General features: G+C 43.2%; 2 protein-coding genes across 8 annotated transcripts in view; one reads left to right on the top strand and one right to left on the bottom strand.

Annotated features, from left to right (window-relative positions):
- The window catches only part of DYNC1H1 (dynein cytoplasmic 1 heavy chain 1), a 47864-nt gene extending 39863 nt beyond the window's left edge, over positions 1-8001 (top strand). Inside the window, exons 65-78 of the mRNA XM_065685226.1 lie at positions 309-469; positions 738-849; positions 932-992; positions 1384-1507; positions 2260-2373; positions 2656-2826; positions 3030-3247; positions 3440-3543; positions 3848-4059; positions 4903-5056; positions 5796-5938; positions 6555-6723; positions 7054-7181; positions 7631-8001. Of these exons, the coding sequence (XP_065541298.1) occupies positions 309-469; positions 738-849; positions 932-992; positions 1384-1507; positions 2260-2373; positions 2656-2826; positions 3030-3247; positions 3440-3543; positions 3848-4059; positions 4903-5056; positions 5796-5938; positions 6555-6723; positions 7054-7181; positions 7631-7759 (2000 nt within the window). The 3' untranslated portion in view covers positions 7760-8001. The remainder of the gene's footprint in view (positions 1-308; positions 470-737; positions 850-931; positions 993-1383; positions 1508-2259; positions 2374-2655; positions 2827-3029; positions 3248-3439; positions 3544-3847; positions 4060-4902; positions 5057-5795; positions 5939-6554; positions 6724-7053; positions 7182-7630) is intronic.
- A 383-nt stretch (positions 8002-8384) lies between these two features.
- On the bottom strand, positions 8385-15304 carry LOC136017172 (uncharacterized). 7 transcript variants are annotated; one of them, XM_065685234.1, is made up of 5 exons: positions 15158-15304; positions 13443-13513; positions 12752-12805; positions 11162-11221; positions 8385-10961 (listed from the first exon to the last, which is right to left on the bottom strand). In XM_065685234.1, the coding sequence occupies exons 2-5, from the start codon at positions 13497-13499 to the stop codon at positions 10422-10424; spliced, it is 711 nt and encodes a 236-aa protein (XP_065541306.1). In that variant the 5' UTR covers positions 13500-13513; positions 15158-15304; the 3' UTR covers positions 8385-10421. The 7 variants fall into 7 exon arrangements, with proteins under 7 accessions (XP_065541306.1, XP_065541310.1, XP_065541308.1 ...); XM_065685238.1 differs by having other exon boundaries at positions 12752-12802; XM_065685236.1 differs by lacking the exon at positions 15158-15304 and adding an exon at positions 14835-14908.
- Positions 15305-17785: the final 2481 nt, after the last annotated feature.

Raw genomic sequence — 17785 nt, 5'->3', positions numbered from 1 at the left:
ATTTCCGTAGAATCCAAAAGCATCTTGTCAGGGTAGCCTTTTAAAGGGTTACAACATGAGCAATTGAGCAGGTAATTAAAATACTGCAGAAGACAAACCAACTGAAGATGGTAAGTTTGTTATGACATCAAAGTGAAGATAGAATATAAGTATTCCATTAAAACCTTGCAGCAGAGCATTCAAAGGGATAATTAATTTTGTAAGTATCTAGTCTTCATAATAAGATGGGAAAAATGGAATGGAGAATTGAGTTAAGTGTTGAGGATGGTTTTCTTACCTGACCCTCTAATCCTCTCTCCTTTTTTCAGCTCCTATTGGACAGGCCATTCATCGCTTGCTTCTCATCCAGGCCTTCCGTCCAGATCGTTTGTTGGCAATGGCACATACATTTGTTTCAACAAATCTTGGAGAGTCCTTCATGTCCATTATGGAGCAGCCTTTAGATCTGACACACATTGTAGACACAGAGGTAACCCACTTGTTTCTGAAAAGCTAAAATCCTGGGTAATTTTACCTTAGTGCCATCTTGCATGAGTTTTCCATTGTGAATAAAGCTACCCACCAGAACACTTCTTTCACTTATCCTTGTCACCATGGAATGATGGTAATTCTTTTTCCTATTTGTTAATGTAAAACTTAAAGTAGCATAAAGTCTTTAGCTGGCCGGAGGGAAAAAAGACTGAGCTTACTGCATTCTCATATTCATGTAGTGACTGATTTGTATCTTTTTAAACCAGGTGAAACCTAATACCCCCGTGCTGATGTGTTCAGTGCCTGGTTATGATGCCAGTGGCCATGTGGAAGATCTTGCAGCTGAGCAGAATACACAGATCACTTCTATTGCTATTGGTAAGAACACACCTTATTTCATCATCTAAGCATAAATTAAATTGTTACCAGTAAGAGCTGTAGCATCCTGTCTGTCTTTCAGGCTCTGCTGAAGGGTTTAACCAAGCAGATAAAGCAATAAACACAGCAGTGAAATCTGGAAGGTAAGTTCTGTCTCCTTTTTAGCTAGCATATTGTCTAGTAGAAAGGTAAACGGGAGGGAAGGAGGAACTAATCTATTGGCTAAATAGATAAAATTGAGTAAAAAAAAAATGGGGGCCATATTCTGAACTGAAATTTGTAATAACTGAAGCTCAGCTGTTCACAATTTCTATTCGTTGTAAATATTTTCAAGAGAAATAGGTTGTACCTGAAAAACAGGGAAGTTAGCCCATTTACAGTACACAGTAACTGATTCTATGTAAAAGACAGGTTTGAAAGAGGAAGAAAAATACGTAACACTGATGCTGTATTCTCTGACTTCTTATTGTGATTACAGCCAGGATCCATAAGCTATACATTAAAAAGCACTTGTTCTGTTTCAAAACTTCACAGGTGGGTAATGCTGAAGAACGTTCACCTGGCTCCTGGCTGGCTTATGCAACTGGAAAAGAAGCTGCATTCCCTACAACCCCATGCTTGTTTCAGACTCTTCCTTACCATGGAGATAAATCCAAAGGTAACATTGATTTGAAGTCAGCAGGTCAGGGGATGTGATTCTGCCCTGTATTCCACTCTTGCGAGACCTCATCTGTAGTATTGTGTTCAGTTCTGGGACTCCAAACATAAAAGGAACATGGACCTGGTGTGGAGGGAGTCCAGAGAAGGGCCACGAAGATGCTCAGGGGGCTGGAGCATGTCTCCTACGGAGACAGGCTGAGAGAACTGGGCTTATTCAGCCTGGAGAAGAGAAGGCTCCAGGGAGACCCTAGAGCAGCCTTCCGGTACCTAAAGGAGCCTACAAGAAAGCTGGAAAGGGACTTTTTACAAGGGCATGTAGTGGCAGGACAAGGGGGAATCACTTCAAGCTGAAAAAGGGTAGATTTAGATTAGATACTAAGAAGAAATTCTCAGGGTAGTGAGACACTGGATCAGGTTGCGCAGAGAAGCTGTGGATGCCCCATCCCTGGCAGGGTTCAAGGCCAGGTTGGCTGGGGCTTTGCGCAACCTGCTCTAGTGGAGGTGTCCTGCCCATGGCAGGGGCACTGGGAGTAGATGATCTCTAAGGTACCATCCTGGAACTAGGTGATCTCTGAGGTACCTTCCAAACCAAACCATTCTATGATTCCTTTTGCTGTTTCCCCTACCTTCCAAAAGAAATGAGGTTGTTAGTGTGTGCTCACAAAGAGGTTTGGAAGATAATGCAGACTGTGCTGTTAGAGGGATTTAATTTAATACAGGCTAAAGGAGCTGTTTATTGATCTTTTCTAGGTGCCAGTGAATTTGCTACGTGCTGGTCGAATCTTTGTGTTTGAACCTCCTCCTGGTGTAAAGGCAAACATGCTGAGGACTTTCAGTAGCATTCCAGTTTCTAGAATGTGCAAGGTAAGGCTGCAGTATGCGTAGATGAAGGAAAACGGGAGAATGTCTTCATTAAAATCTTAACCTTTAGATGATAAAACCTCAGCTTCTAAGATGCACATAGTGTGTTGGGTTTTTTTTTTCTCACAGAAGTAAAGTAGTGGTTGCTTCTTCTGTTGATAGAATATGTTCCTTTTTGGTAGCAATCTGGCATTAAATCGGATGTTTTCTTTCAGCAGGCTTTGATTTTTATCAGATCACTCGAGCAACAGTTAATTTATTTTTCTTTTTCTCTCCACTTCCTAGTCTCCCAATGAGCGTGCTCGTTTATATTTCCTCCTCGCCTGGTTCCATGCCATTATCCAAGAGCGCTTGCGCTATGCTCCATTGGGTTGGTCCAAGAAGTATGAATTCGGAGAATCTGATCTGAGATCTGCCTGTGACACAGTAGATACATGGCTGGATGATACAGCAAAGGCAAGTATTGTGCACTTAAGTATAGGTTATTAGATTACTGAAGATCTTCACTAAAACAGTCTGTTCTGGAAACGTTTACTAAGTTGAACGAGTAGGCACAAATAATCTGATGGCAATTTAACTTAGTTCTCGAATTTGATTCCTCAATCAGAGTAAACATTAAAAGGTTTGTTTCTGCTAATTACGTTGCATGTTACTTACAGGGTCGCCAAAACATTTCACCTGATAAAATCCCCTGGTCTGCATTAAAGACACTGATGGCACAGTCTATCTATGGAGGTCGTATCGATAATGAATTTGATCAGCGTTTGTTGAACACTTTCTTGGAACGTCTGTTCACTACTTTAAGTTTTGATAGTGAATTTAAACTGGCTTGTAAAGTTGATGGACACAAAGATATCCAGATGCCAGATGGAATCAGGTATCATTCTTTCCTTAACCTGATCTATATGTACAACTTTTTTTTTTTCTTTTTTTTTTTTTTTTTTTTAATTAAAAAACCCTACCCTAACCTGTATGCTTGTGCTGGGATTTAGGTGCGTAAATATTTGTCTTGGGCAAAGAATTACCTTGCCATTTTAAAAGAGGAAACCTTTAAAACTCTTACTTACAGACGTGAAGAATTTGTCCAGTGGGTTGAGATGCTGCCAGATACACAAACCCCATCATGGCTGGGCCTGCCAAATAATGCAGAGAAAGTTCTTCTAACCACACAAGGTAAAGCCAGAACTATAACAATGTCTTGCATACATTACTATGCCACCATTAACTAAATAGCAGAAGAGAAATGTAAATCTGACCGAATAGTTGATGACTTCCCCTCTTCCCCCAACATATTTGGTTTAATTTTGCATCCTGATTCTGGAAAGCTTTATTGTTGGCTTTGGGAGCTACCTACTGCTAGGTAGGTCTGAATTTTAGGCCTAGACCAGGGAAAAATAGAAGTCCTAGTCATTGCATATAGCAGAATGTTTTCATCTTGATGCCACTGCTCTGACTAACAGCATATCTTCTGTATTAGGCATAGATATGATCAGTAAAATGCTGAAAATGCAGATGCTAGAGGATGAGGATGATCTGGCTTACGCAGAAACTGAAAAGAAGGCAAGAACTGATTCTACATCAGATGGTCGCCCAGCCTGGATGAGAACACTGCATACCACAGCCTCTAACTGGCTTCACCTTATCCCACAAACTCTAAACCATCTGAAGCGGACTGTGGAAAACATTAAGGTAAGAACCAGGTTTTATCTAATGTGGGCATAAGAAGTGTGCAAGTTTGTGTGCACTGGAACAAGTGCATTGTGATTTACAGATACTGATGAAACTGATGGGGGGAAATGGAACCTGTATTGATGCTGATTCTGACTGCCATAGCTATGTAGAGCCCCTCTGGATTTCTTGAAATGCTCTTAAAAGTTTGTTTATGTCTTGTGGGTATTACTTGAAGAAATACAATGGCAAACTGTCAAGGATATCACTTTCAAAGCTTCTCTGTGATCAGGTAGCAAGAAACAAGTGCTTCCTGTTATACTTTTAGCACACTGACTTCTAGTTTTGATACTGCCTCTACAGCCAGTGCACATTAAATACTGCTATAATTTAGTGAGGGGTGATAGGGTAGCAGCTTCTCTTAACTGGGAACAGAAGTTGCAAGGGCTGGGGGCAACTCTTGAGATCTAGACATTAGTACCCTAAGCTCTGACTCGGGAATAAGCTCCACAAATGAATGCGATCATGATTGCTTGACTGCTTCTGAAGACTTACTCTAGCATAGCAGGTGAGAACCTTTTGTTGCTGACTAAAATAAATCCAGAGTTGATTGGAAGGAGCTGCAGCAGGCAGTCTGCATTGATTGTTCAGCTAAGACTTCTACTTCCTTACTTCTCCAAGGGAGAGATGTTGGTTGTAAAGAGTCTCCAGAGTTACTTTTTGCACCGAAGACTGCATCTTCATGTTTAATGCTTGCAGTCAGTGTCACTGCTTAGCCCATCCAGGATTTTGGGGTTGCTTTTTGTAGCAGTTTTTCAGCAAGAACTTTGATCTGCAACTTAATTTCAATGTTTTGACCATCAGGATCCTCTGTTCCGATTCTTTGAGAGAGAGGTGAAAATGGGAGCTAAGCTGCTTCAAGATGTTCGTCAGGACCTTGCAGATGTGGTGCAAGTGTGTGAAGGAAAAAAGAAACAAACCAACTATTTGCGTACACTTATAAATGAACTGGTGAAAGGTATGGTAATTCAAATTAGCACCTCCCAGTGCTCTTTGCCTTTTGCGCTCTGTAAGTTAGAGGTTGTTACGGTCAGCAGCTTAAAAAAAATTGCAGGAAGGTTGGCGTTGACTTCACAATTTGACACAAACAATACTTTTGAGTCAGGCAATAAAATCCCAGTTGGTTTGGTTTGGGATTTCAAGTTGAGGTAGTTAATATCTGGCTTTCTTGTACAGTTTATATCAGCAGCTAAATTTCTAAGTTGAAATCTTACTGAATTTTTAGTCTCTGAATTGTGAGTGAACAAAATTATTTATATGACAAAGTGAGTAATACTGCTCCTAGAAAATATTCAAATTCCTAAACTCCTGTTTCAGGATTGTACGTAAGCGTGGAATTTTCAGACATCTTGTTTCTAGCAATACACGGTCATCTTCTGTCTGCTTGGAACAAAAGCATTTCCTGAAACACAGATACTTGATCACTTCAGTCAGTTACTGGAGTATATAGCTGTGTGTAACTGAAGTTGCTGTTGGTTTCTGTGAATGGCTTTTGAATAAATAGTAGACCTGGAGGCCTTTTGCTTTGTAATCTTTCAAAGTGAGAAAAATCTTTCACTTACTGAGGAACCTTTTAAGATAGAGGCTTGTATCCTGGGTCCAAGTCTTAAATGGCTATTGGAAGAAAAAATGAAGTGTCAGAATAGTGCATAATTCCAACTTGTATGTCAACAAAACTTAAATCACATTTTTCATAGGCATCTTGCCTCGGAGCTGGTCTCATTACACAGTGCCAGCTGGTATGACGGTTATTCAGTGGGTGTCTGACTTCAGTGAGCGCATTAAACAGCTGCAGAATATTTCCCAGGCAGCTGCTTCTGGTGGAGCAAAAGAACTAAAGGTATGTAGTGCTGAGTTCTTCTAGAGTCATTGGTGAAGCTGTATAGCTACTTCATGGAGTCTTCACATCAAGGCTTCTAAATAGTTCTTCAGGAAAAACAACTTCAGTGTTCTGTGAAATGTACTTTGTAAATGATAGAATCATGGAATGGTTTGGGTTGGAAGGGACCTTCAAAGTTCATCTAGTCCAACCTCCCTACAATAAGCAGGGACATCTTCAACTAGATCAGGTTGCCCAGAACCACATCCAGCCTAACCTTGAATGACTCCAGGGATGGTGCATCTACCACCTTTCTGGAGAACCTCTGCCTATGTTTCACCACCCTCGCTGTAACAAATTTCTTCCTCACATCAGGCCTGACTCTCCCCTCGTCTAGAATACTGTTGAGTATCTCCTCACCTCAGAATGGTGAGGCTTAAGCTAAATTGTTCATACAGAGGGAAACCTGGTATTTTAGAACGACAAAAGACATAGCCTTATGAGTAAAAAACAGCTTAGCACTTAACAGTGTGTTCCAGTAGCAGCAGGAAAATTGCAGTGTTTGTGGTAACCATTAATTAATACTGCAGCTAATAGCCTTTTTTTTTTTTTATATTCCTCCTCTCGCCCCAAATAGAACATCCACGTATGCCTTGGTGGCCTGTTCGTACCAGAGGCATATATTACTGCTACAAGACAGTATGTTGCACAAGCAAACAGCTGGTCCCTTGAAGAACTCTGTCTTGAGGTCAATGTTACAACTACACAGAATGCAGTGCTGGATGCATGCAGTTTTGGAGTTACAGGTAAACTCAACCAGAAAGGGGTCCTTCATATAAAGTATTTTCAGAAGCTTCTGGTATCAAATGTGTTACATCAGATGAAAAAGATATTGCAACAGCTTTCTGAAATTGTTTAATTAATAGGGAAGTACTTACAATGCTAAGAAACTTCAAGACTCGGGCCAGTATGTATTTAAGTGGTATTGGATAGAACATCTGCTACAACCGCTTTTATTTTGCAGTATGAAATACCTCTCATTTACTGGACTTAGTCATTAAATGATACATAGGGAGACAGTCTTTGTTTGAATGTATGAAAGCTCTTAGAGCTCTAAAGTGTATTTCAATTTCCAGGCCTGAAGCTTCAAGGAGCTACATGCAGTAACAACAAGCTGTCCCTTTCAAATGCTATTTCAACTGTATTGCCCATTACGCAGCTTCGCTGGATCAAGCAGACAAATGCTGATAAAAAAGCAAATGTTGTAAGTATTGATAAAAACAATTTTTAAAATAATTCTCATAATTATATATACCTAGCAATACTTTTTCCTGAAGCTTTATGAAAACTTCTGTTGGGCACCACATTCTATGTTTTTTATTAACATTCTCAGAGACATTTGGTACTTGAATTCCAGGCTAGCAGCAAACAGACCTAGTCTTGACTAGGTCTTTCCTTTGTAGTTAGATAAGGAAAGGAGGAGGACAGGGATCCAAAAGTACTAATGCTGTTCAGGCCAAAAGTTGAATTTACACCTCTGAAGGTGCCTGTGCTTCAGGTAGATTTATGAGGCCTGGGCTTTTTTTTTTCATCTTTTGAGTATTGAGTTATCCGAGACTAAAATCCCATCTCATAAATACTGTGTTGTAGTACAGAAACTTCTTAACACACTTCAGCTGCCTTACATAACTCTTCTTCTATGTTCTTCCCCAGGTGACTTTACCAGTTTATCTGAACTTCACTCGTGCTGATCTGATTTTCACGGTTGATTTCGAAATAGCTACCAAGGAAGACCCCCGTAGCTTCTATGAACGTGGTGTTGCAGTTCTGTGCACTGAGTGAAAATACGTGTTTTGACTAGTTAATGCTATAGTAGTTGTCAGTCTTCCGTGTAGCATTCACCTGTACTTTTGTAACCTGGTTATACTGTCAGATGGATTTGTGTTGAGTAAAAAGAGAGCAGTGCACTGGAGAGCCAATAGGCTAGATTTCTTCTAAGGAAAATTGGCTGAGATTTTTAGAAGGTAATGGGTACATGTGGTATTTGATGGGTGATCATATAGTAAATAAAATTTGTAGCAAGACTGTTGACTCTGTTTCTGGAAATATAATTCTTACAGGAATTTATTTCAGTGGTCTGGAAAAACTATACCTGTGATCTTTTCAGAGAATAAGAAGTGAGAAGTTAGTAATCAATCAAGCATATTGTTAACCTTCACACAGCTCAGCAGCTGGTTCAGCTAACCTCCAGTAACAAGAAGCTTGGAGTGTAAGTAAGTCTTCAGTGCAGTAAGACACAAAGCCTGACATCATGTGCTGTGACATCTGGTGCCATTGCATGAATTATTTGCAAAGAACTGTCTGTTGCTTCAAGTAACCTGCATTTACACAGCGACTGACATGCACTCAGAAGCCAGAGTATCCCAAGCCAGACTCTCTTGTGCTGTTGAACACAGGGTTTCCTCTTGCTTAAGCTGCTCTTGTGACAAAAGTCTCCAGTTTCATGTCTCATAAAACCCAGGAGGGTAGTATTAAATGCTTGAACAAGGAGTTACAATGCCATTTCAGACGCACACATGACCAACTGTTACCAAATCAGGGGAGTTGAGAGTTCTGCTAATTGCTTGCATCATTGTGTAATGGTTTGGGTATTTATTTGCGTGCTTTCTCTGATCTAAATTAACTGGGTAAACACTTCTGCCAAGCCTGCCGAACAACTGAGTTTACCTTTATCAGCCACTGTAGCACTGGCTAATATCAAGTGTTCAAAGAATACAGGTGTGTAGCTTTTCAGTCTCAAAACTGAAATCTCAGGAGCTCCGTCCTTCCAGTGATTTCTCCTATGAAAGCAGTGACTTCTGAACCCCCATCAGCTATTTTTTCTATGATAAGTGGTTCTACAGCACACACTTGTGATGGGAGGAAAAACTGTTTTTACATACCTCACATACTTGTTTCAGCTGATGCTTACTAGTTACTGAAATAGAGAATTCTTGCTCTCTACTCTCACCATACTGTTCATATAGTTAATCTGTGTAGGTTGAACTGTCCTGGCTGGTTTTATTACCTTTTAAAGAATGAATCCTAGACCAGTGTATCATGTAATCTTTGCTGCTTGTAGCTCTCGTGTCATAGTTGTGAGGAACAGATGGGAACTACATCCAGCATCCATTGTCCAAGATGAGTTTTAACCATACATAATGCTCTTGTTCCGTTTCAGCTTCCTGGAGTTGCTGCCGTTTCTATCACCAGAACTTCAGACATTACACAATAAGGAAGTAAAATCTCCTGCTAGCAGTGTGCTCTGGATACCAATTGCAAGGGAAAGTATTAGCTTAAATATGTAAAAGATCTGGCTCTTGGCTGCTCAGCTGAGTGCACCTTTCAGCAGCTACTTTTTATGCATACCTCAGCACCTGGGATGTGGGACCAGCTTACAGCTACTATAAAAATAATCTTCAGTTAAACCAGTTCTGCCTATTAGCAAGTATTGGTGATGAGAGCAAGAGAGTCTTAAATATGCCTGAAGTAGCTAGAGTTTCCCAAACCATTCAGCTATCTAAATGTTAGCCTGTGCATGAGGCCTGAATTCAGGTGCCTTAGTTCAGTGGCTAATTCATAGATTCTCATACTGAATAAGCATACTTTGAGTGTCTGAGAATGTACTGTCCTCTGGGGCTTCCACTTATTTCTGCCCTGTATTGTTTTTTCCTAGTGAATTATATGTTTCATTGTGCTGTGTTAAACCAACCGGATTAAGTGAAAGCCTCACTAGGTGAGGTTAGGGTTCTTGGCTGAAGTTTGAAGGTCAGTAATTCAGTTTTATAGTTAGCCTCAGACGAGGTGGTTGAAGACCATGCAGCGGACATGGTACAACCTCCCTGACACAGGGCTTTGGCCAATACAATATTGTGTATTTGAAGCTTTCCACAAGTCTTGATTCCAGCAAGACCTGTGGCCTCATTGCAGTACACACACATCTACGCCTGCAAGGAGGCTTTTTTGCAGTTAACTTCATAGTGTTCACTGCAGCATTCTCTGCCACTGGCACAAGTCAGAGAGCAGCCACAGCAGCTTATGCCTTAAAGGCCTCTTAATTTTACTGTTCTACCCACTTTTTTCCCAAGCTCTTTAAAAAAGCATCTCCATATCTCCACATAGGTGATATGGATGAAAGCAAAGTTGTTTTAATAAAGTAAATATGCTGCTGGTGGTGGAAGGGTGCAAGGCTAGAAGGTCAGTAGTATTTTGGGTGGCTTTCCAGCTTACGAAAGAAACTGCAAGTTAAAACAGTCATACAGAATTAATGCTTTCCCAAGTAGCTGGTACCAACATATTTCAAGGTTGGTATCATTATGCTTTAATAAATAGTAGCTTACAGAACACAGCGAGGCTTGCACTTCGTTGTTTAAAGCTTGTGCAGGTCAGGTAACATCTGCAAAAGAAATCTCTACCAGGTGCATTATTCAGAACAGCTTGTCCAATGATTTATTCATACCTTAGATTAAGAGACACAGAATTTCTTTCTTCCTAGTTTTTCACTAGCACCCTCTGGAATGGGAACCCTTTGTTTTCTTTTAAGTAGGGGCTGTTTGGCCACTGTGCCATCACAGTCGGCTTCTAGTATGGGCTGTGGAGCACTGTCATCTGAGCTTGCAGGGAGATCTGCAGAGGCTGAAGGGTTAATACTCATCAGTAAGGAATTTTCAGGTGTCAGCCTCATGGAGGTAAATGCTTCTGTGCCTCTAGGCAATTCAGAGGATTGCAGCAGGCTTCTTGGGAAATCCTTCTCTTGGCAGGGAAGTTCCAGAGGTGCTTTACAGTCATTTACTGCCTGAACTTCAATCACTTTTGTTTCTGGGCAGAGCCAGTCTGGAGGTTCAGGGAAAGACACTTCCTCTCCTGAAGTATCAGCATCCTCCAAAGCAGCTGCCTTTGGGGCACATTTTGCCCATCGTGCAACTTCTAGGTTATTTAAAGTATTCAAGCTGCAGTCAGAAGGAATGGATTCATCTTCTGAATCACCATCATAAGGATCTAAGAACTAAAATAAATCTCTAAATATGGTGGGTGATTATTAGTCCATAAAAAATAACAAGAGGCAACATACAGTGGCCTTTAAAACCACTCTCAACATAAGTCACAGACTTGCTACAGAAGTTTTTCTGTTTATCCACACATTCTCACCTATATTTTTTCAATGCTACACTGAGACCAAGGCTGTTGCATTATAGCCAAACCTACCTGGAGTCCCCTGGAGTCTCTTGCTTTCTTGAGTCTTCCAGCAAGTGTGCTAGGCACAACCTATTTAAGAGAAGTTAACATAGGTTTATAAAGCACCTTCCTATGAACTATTAATCCAAGTAAAACCAGAGTAGGTAAAAATACTAGAGAAGAAGAAACCAGGTTGTCCCCTTGCTGAAAGGTGGGAAAGAGTGTATCTCAGTCTAACTTTCAGAGGTCTGGTAAAGTTAGCCTAAAATAGAGGGCTGAGGAGAGCTATGGTAAATCTTACTGTACTTAAAACATTGCTATAAAAGGAACAATGAGTAATTGTATATTTCACCACTAGAAAAGTAAACCAAAACAGCACTTAACTAATAGTAGAAAGCGTTTCTAGAGCTTCCCTCCCACTTATGTTCCTTTTTGGTCTTTTCTGTTGACATGATCTGAAATTTTTCCTTATTAGTTGGATTACAAATTTGCTGTCATTTGGAGACTTTTGTAACTAGCACAGGCAGACTGAATCCTTTCAATCAGTCTCAGTGTCCCTGCTGTAATACTGAGGTTTCAGGTTTCTTGTCCCACGTGTTTAAACATGGCCATGTCCAGACTCGGCCAAAGAGCCTTCTTCGTGATTTCATGCTCAAGACCGCGTCATTCTGAAATAGTGCATTCTTGTGCTGGTTCGAGGACACAGAGACATCCCCCCAAAGCCAGTCATGAGGAAAAGCAGCTTCTCCTTCTTTAAAGACCCCAGAAATCCCCCAGCCCTGCCCTGGCACCTGCCTCAGCCCCTCTGGTGAGAGCAACCAGCTTTTGTCCAGGCTGGCACCTGTGCAAGCCCCTCTTCCACCCAGCCCAGCCACTGGAGTACAGCCAAGCTGGACTTCCAGCTTTGGTTCTCCCAGGAGATGACCAGGGACAAATCCAGCTTTCCCCTGTGCTTTCTGGAAGATAAAGTCGGGGCTGGTTCCTGGCAGACAGCTTCTCTAAACCACAGAGCACAGCCATTCATTCACACGGACTAACAGCGATCATCAATTCTGAAGACTTGTACCCAGAAATTAAGTACTCAGTTCTCCACTGCAGAATCAGGTCTTTTTTCATCCCCATTAAACACACCGATGTAACACAACAATGGTCAGGAAGCTGCCAGTATTCATAAGGAACTCTCACAGCAACAGAGCTGCTCTCTCAGTCTCACCCCAAATGGACAGTCAGAAGGCAGAGGTTCTCCTCCCAGAGCTGTGGAAATCCTGCTGCTCAAAGTGAACCATCAGAAACATCCCAGCTTTGCTTTCAGCACTTCTTAGCAGAGCAGTGCTCATGCTACAGTTGTCTACCGAAAACACCAGCACTTTCCTGCCTCACCCCCTCGGAATCAATTCTGATACAATGAGTAACAGTTGTGAGGAAGAACCTGGTGGGCAGAACAACGTTGGGTTTGGGGTGGTTGGGGTTTGAGGGGTTTTTTGGGCCCAGTTTACCATCACAAACCCAACAATCCCAGCAACTATCCCTCCGACTGTCCCTGCTGAGACTGAAGGAAGGTTCGGATACCCATCAGGGAACCTCATCACCATCAAAATACTTTAGGAAGTCAGCTCTTACCTCCATGCTGGATTCAGACTCAGACTCTGTGCTTGACTCTACTATGCACTTCTGCTGCAGAGGAGGAAGGGAAAGAAATGCTACTCAAGCAGAAATTACTGCAGCTTCAGATTGAAGCTGAAGTCCTACTACAAACTGCAGACACTTTCTCCAACGCTTTCCCATCAGAAACCAGCTTGTCCTTCCAAATATCCCACATTTGTGCTGCTGGTTGGGTTGTGTGAGTGCGGCACAAGGGAAAAATAGAAGTTCATCTCCATCCCCCCCAAAAAATACAAAAAGAAGGCAGCCAGAACATGCCTTGTATTTGCTAGGAGCGGTTACTCCAAGTTTGTAAGTAACTTTACAAGATGCTTTTTGACTTGCAATGAGGTTTTGGTTGTTTCTTTGCTTTTGGTGGGCCTACATCTCAGAAATGTAACTACAGATAATAACTAACACTACACCCTTAGAGAAACCTCACCAAAGGACAGCCCCCGAATTCCCCAGGTGGCAGCACAGAAGTGGAAGAGCTTCCTCGCTCCCTTTCTGCCTCTTTGCAGGTGACACCACTTGAATTAATGCATTCCCACCTGCTCTTCATGCTCTCTTTTCCAGCACAGCTGGCTGCAGGCTAAAGACAAAGCAACTAACACTTTCTGAATTATATTTTAATACAGAGAGAGAGAAGCAGCAACTAGAAGCAAGTTACCGTGTATTTACATGCCAGTCCTTCTATGTAGTCTGGGCCTTTAACAGAATCCTTCATTTCCTGAGCGTGTACTAAAACAGGTAGAAGGTAGGAGAGCACATTAGGGGAAATCTTCTCATAGATAAATTGCGCAGATACGGTAACTCCCTTTATGCTAGAAGGGTTGGTCAGTTAAGTTCTCAATCAAAGGCAGCTTCTGTTTAAAACAAAGGAGCCACTGTCTTCTACCAGAACAATGACTTGGTTCGCTGGCCCTTCGTGCAGCATGAGAAAAATACATACTTTTTTTTAAGGCTCGTACTCCATCCAGTGGATTTGTTTTCTATTTTTAAAAGCAACCACAAGCCTTCGGAACCCCAAGGAGATATTTGTACTCAAGACACCAAACCAGACCAGAGGAGTTGCAACACAACGCAGTGCCGAGAGCTGTCCCAGCCCCCCACCCCAACACTCAGTCTCCGTACCCCCCTCACACCCCCAGGCTCTGTTACAGGGCACTCCCTTCCTCCTGTACCCTCTAGGGGCTGCCCAGCCCCACGCCGCTTCCGCCGCCGCTGCCTCTTCTCTGGGGAGGCCATCCTGCCTCCAGCACCTTCACCCTCCAACAGCTTTATAGCCCGGCCCCTCCTCCCCGCAGCCTCTCACACATGCCCCGCTCAGCTCCCTCGGCCTCACTGCCTCCCTCCGTTGAAAAAGATGGGAGTGAAGCAAGGAAAAAGAGAGGAAAGTCCCAAAGGAAAAGTGCTTCGTGCCACTGCTAGAGGCTCTGGGCTGCTCTTCCCAATGCCTTCACCAGAGCCGACTGCATGGAGACCTACAGCAGAGGCATGCACAAACTGGCACAGCAGTGTGAGCTCTCTAGTCACTACATTTATCTCTGTATAAAGCACATGCATCCACAGACAAGCACGCACAGCCACAGCTGGGTCTGCAATGCCTGGTGGCCAGAAACACAATGCTCCCCCTCTGCTCTTGCACATTTCCTTTCTGTAGCCCATGTCAGCCATGCAGCCTTCAGGCTGGCAGAAGATGGTCAACAGCCAAAGGGAAAAACACCTTCCTCGACCAGAGACAGCCAGGACAGTCACAGAGGCTTCCTCCTGCCTTTTGCTGCAGCAGAGGATCGCCCATCTATTGTGGGGACAGTTGCGCTCAGACACACAGCACTTTTAAACATCTCTTAAACACTTAAAATCCATCATTCATGATTTGGAGGACTCAGATACCACCACCCTTACGTGCTCGCTGCGAAAAGGAACACCAGTTTTGCAATTTTTAAACACCTGGAACTGTATGTTTTCAGATTTACCAGAGAACTATGAATCAGGTCCACTTTTCACAAAGAAGCAGATCTGATTTCACCCTTCAAAGGCCGCATCTCCATTCCCTTACTTCTTTTAACAGGGAAACAGGAACTCTTCAAATCAAATCCCTTTTCTCCCCATTATTTTCTTCCTGTCTGGCTTTCTTGCATCTTCTCGTAGAGTGCAGAAGGCACAACTGGTTTCGATAATTTTAAAGGGAGTGTAAAAGCCTCAGTAAACTAAGCACATCACTCTGGAGCCAGCAGCAAGTTGTTGCTTTGAAAAGGCACCAACATCAAGCCCTCAGGGAGGTAATAGTGAGAGCAGGTCACAGACTCCTTACACCCCACTTCTGCCCCAGCTGAGATAGGCCATCACACACACCACTTTTCCTCCCTGACATCTCCTTACCTTCTCTACCCAGGACAGGACCATCTGATGGTTATTCCTCCTCTTTGGAGCCTCCAACCTCTTTCAAAACAAAACAGAGCAGCCAAAAGCCTCATCCAACACCCTCCCACCCCTGAGGTGGAAGCTAAAGGAGCTGTGTTAGCACCTGCAGTGACAGCTGAGTTGAGTGACCACATACAATCATCATCCTTCATCCAAACACAGGGCTGGGAGTCATTACTTCCACAAAAGCCTGCCCAGATGCTTTATTGGCCACAGCTGTTGGCAACATGGCCCCAGCAACTGGGGCTCAACAGAACTGTTGGTCTGTGATGGACTGTGGATGAAATTGTGACTGTAATTGAGACCAGACCAAGCCTTGCACAATGAACCCACTGCCAGCACAGGCAGCTTAAAACCTGGAATCAAATGACTGAGGCTGCTGCAGGAAACCTTGGGTTGAGCCCAAACAAGGGTGATGTACCCCTGAAAGTGAGTGAGGAGGTGAAAGGGGTGCCCATAGCTGACTCGAGCCACCCACTGGGAAGGGACACCAGTTCAAGCAATTGAGATCTCAGGTGGGGTGTGCGCCTGGAATGGTTTGTGAATGCTCAGCAGCTTCTCCCTAGCAATTCTCATGACTCCATTCAATGAATGTTACAGTCTGTATCATTTGCTGCTCAGGATCTAATTTCACACTGAAAGGGCACAGCTGGTCACAAGCATTACAGTACATGCTGACAGTATTAAAGAGCATTACATCAGCATCTGCAAAGAATGTCTTAGCTGAGCTGGCATGACCTTCCCTTACGGATTTGCTTTGTTGCAATAGCCTTAACATTTGGCTTAGCTTCATATCGTCCTGGAGGTCCTGAAAGCCTGCTTGTACTGTCGGGAATGCACCTCGTGCTCTCCTCTCAAGCAGAACAGGACTGTTGTCTCCATGGCAGGTGAGTACAAGGACTGGCCCCCACTGCATTTGAACCTGGTCCCTTTTCGCTTTGCACAGTGCAGCTCCAGCAATGGAGCCTGGCATCTTTACCTGGAGTTTGATTCTTTAAGAAGCTAGGGAGTAACATGAGTTATCTGGACACCTCTTGTGACACAGGGTGCTAGAAATAATAGCTCATATGGCAGCTGGGAGCACCGGAGAATGACGCTGCTGTATACATACTTGCTGTGTATGTGCTTTCTGTGTACATGCTTATTTGCACAACTTACAGCAGAACAATAAAAAAATGCCTCTCCTCTCAGGGCACTCTCAAATGCCAGATAACTTTGCAACCACAGAAAGAATACCATGGGACCAAGAGGTGCATTGCTTAATTCCTTTTTCCATTTCAGATCTCCCTCAACGTACATAAGCTCTGACCAAAACAGTTTCAAAAAATGACTGAAATCAGGTCTATTGTTCCAAACTAATAAAAGGCAGCAAACGCATTGAAGTTACTAACTCTAGAAGGGATTAGCATGGCAAACTCTCCGGCTCATCCCCTGAAGAACCTGAAGAAAATGAGCAATAGTCAGCACACTACAAAGGTCCAGCCTCACTCTTCAAAGGCCTCAGTTAACAACCTGGAAGAGGAGGCAAAAATACTCCAGGCATACAACAATGTATCATCCGCTACATTACCCTTCATGAAGAAAACAACTTCTTTCCCTATCTAGCTGAACCTGTGCTCCTGTTTCCCTGCAAAAAAAACAGGAAGTCTGAAGGAGGGGTGGATCTTCCCCAAAGCCTTGCCTTCCCAACCCCATCAGCCAGTGCTTCCTTTAAGCTCCTAAGACAGACAGCAATAATTAGGACCAGAGAGGTGGGTTTTGTCATCTCAAATTGACAAGGCCTTTGTGGTTGCTTAGGTTCAGCACTGATCTACCATGGGACTTCATAGAGAAAGCAGGACCCAGCCCTATCCGTAACAATGATTTTGAAGCTTTAATTGTAATACGCACCACCTTCAACTGCTGCACAAAACTATCTCAGGATAACTTCAGAAATACCACACTACCGTCGTGGCCTACTTCAGGCCACAGAAAGGGTTTTATTGGTATTTTTTCACCAGTCCATTCTTGCATCAGAAAGAACTGCTCTTAGTTCACAGATGTTACCGTCCCCCTCGCGTAGCAGAGCAGCTGTAAGAGCTCTCCAGAAATCCCACTGAACTTGAAGGCTCCACCTCCATGGCTGAAGGGCATTCAAGCATCTGGGGCCATTTGGTCTCTGCCGTAGTTCCAGATTTCTGAGACAGCTCATATGATTCCACTATTCCTGATGCAAAAGCAGCTGTCTCGTTATCAGTTACTTCCATTGGTGTTTGAAAATCATTTTCCACTCCCACATAAACATCACCATTGGCGTTTGTAACTAGCAGATGGTCAGGAGTGCGCTTCACACTGCAGGCTGGGCGAAATGATTCCTCTTCTGCAAGACCACAACAAACACCTAAAAGCTAAAATTAGTCCAGATGAGCGAGTTCTGGGCTGCCAGGTCGATTTCCCACCAAAGGAATCATTGAGGGAGATTAGGGTAGGAGCTTTCCACAGACTTCCAGCACACAAAACTCTCTGCGCCACAGGGGCCAGCAAAAGCAAAGCCAGAACGCAGTGAGCTGAGCACAAGCCCAGTGGCTCCTTGCAGGGGAAACTGCC

This window comes from Lathamus discolor, chromosome 6, assembly GCF_037157495.1.
Source record: "Lathamus discolor isolate bLatDis1 chromosome 6, bLatDis1.hap1, whole genome shotgun sequence".
NCBI classification, from domain to species: Eukaryota; Metazoa; Chordata; class Aves; order Psittaciformes; family Psittacidae; genus Lathamus; species Lathamus discolor.
The sequence above is the reverse complement of the archived record's forward strand: the minus strand, read 5'-3'. Positions and strand labels throughout refer to the sequence as shown.

Bases quoted from the DNA above. Each gene is read 5' to 3' on its own strand.
- LOC136017172 (XM_065685232.1), bottom strand. From the start codon at position 14,020: ATGGCCTCCCCAGAGAAGAGGCAGCGGCGGCGGAAGCGGCGTGGGGCT. The intron at 13,514-13,956 runs GTACAGGAGGAA...TACCTGTTTTAG, and splicing joins GGCTGGGCAGCCCCTAGAGG to TACACGCTCAGGAAATGAAG. The intron at 10,962-11,161 runs GTAGGTTTGGCT...GATTTATTTTAG, and splicing joins GAGACTCCAGGGGACTCCAG to TTCTTAGATCCTTATGATGG.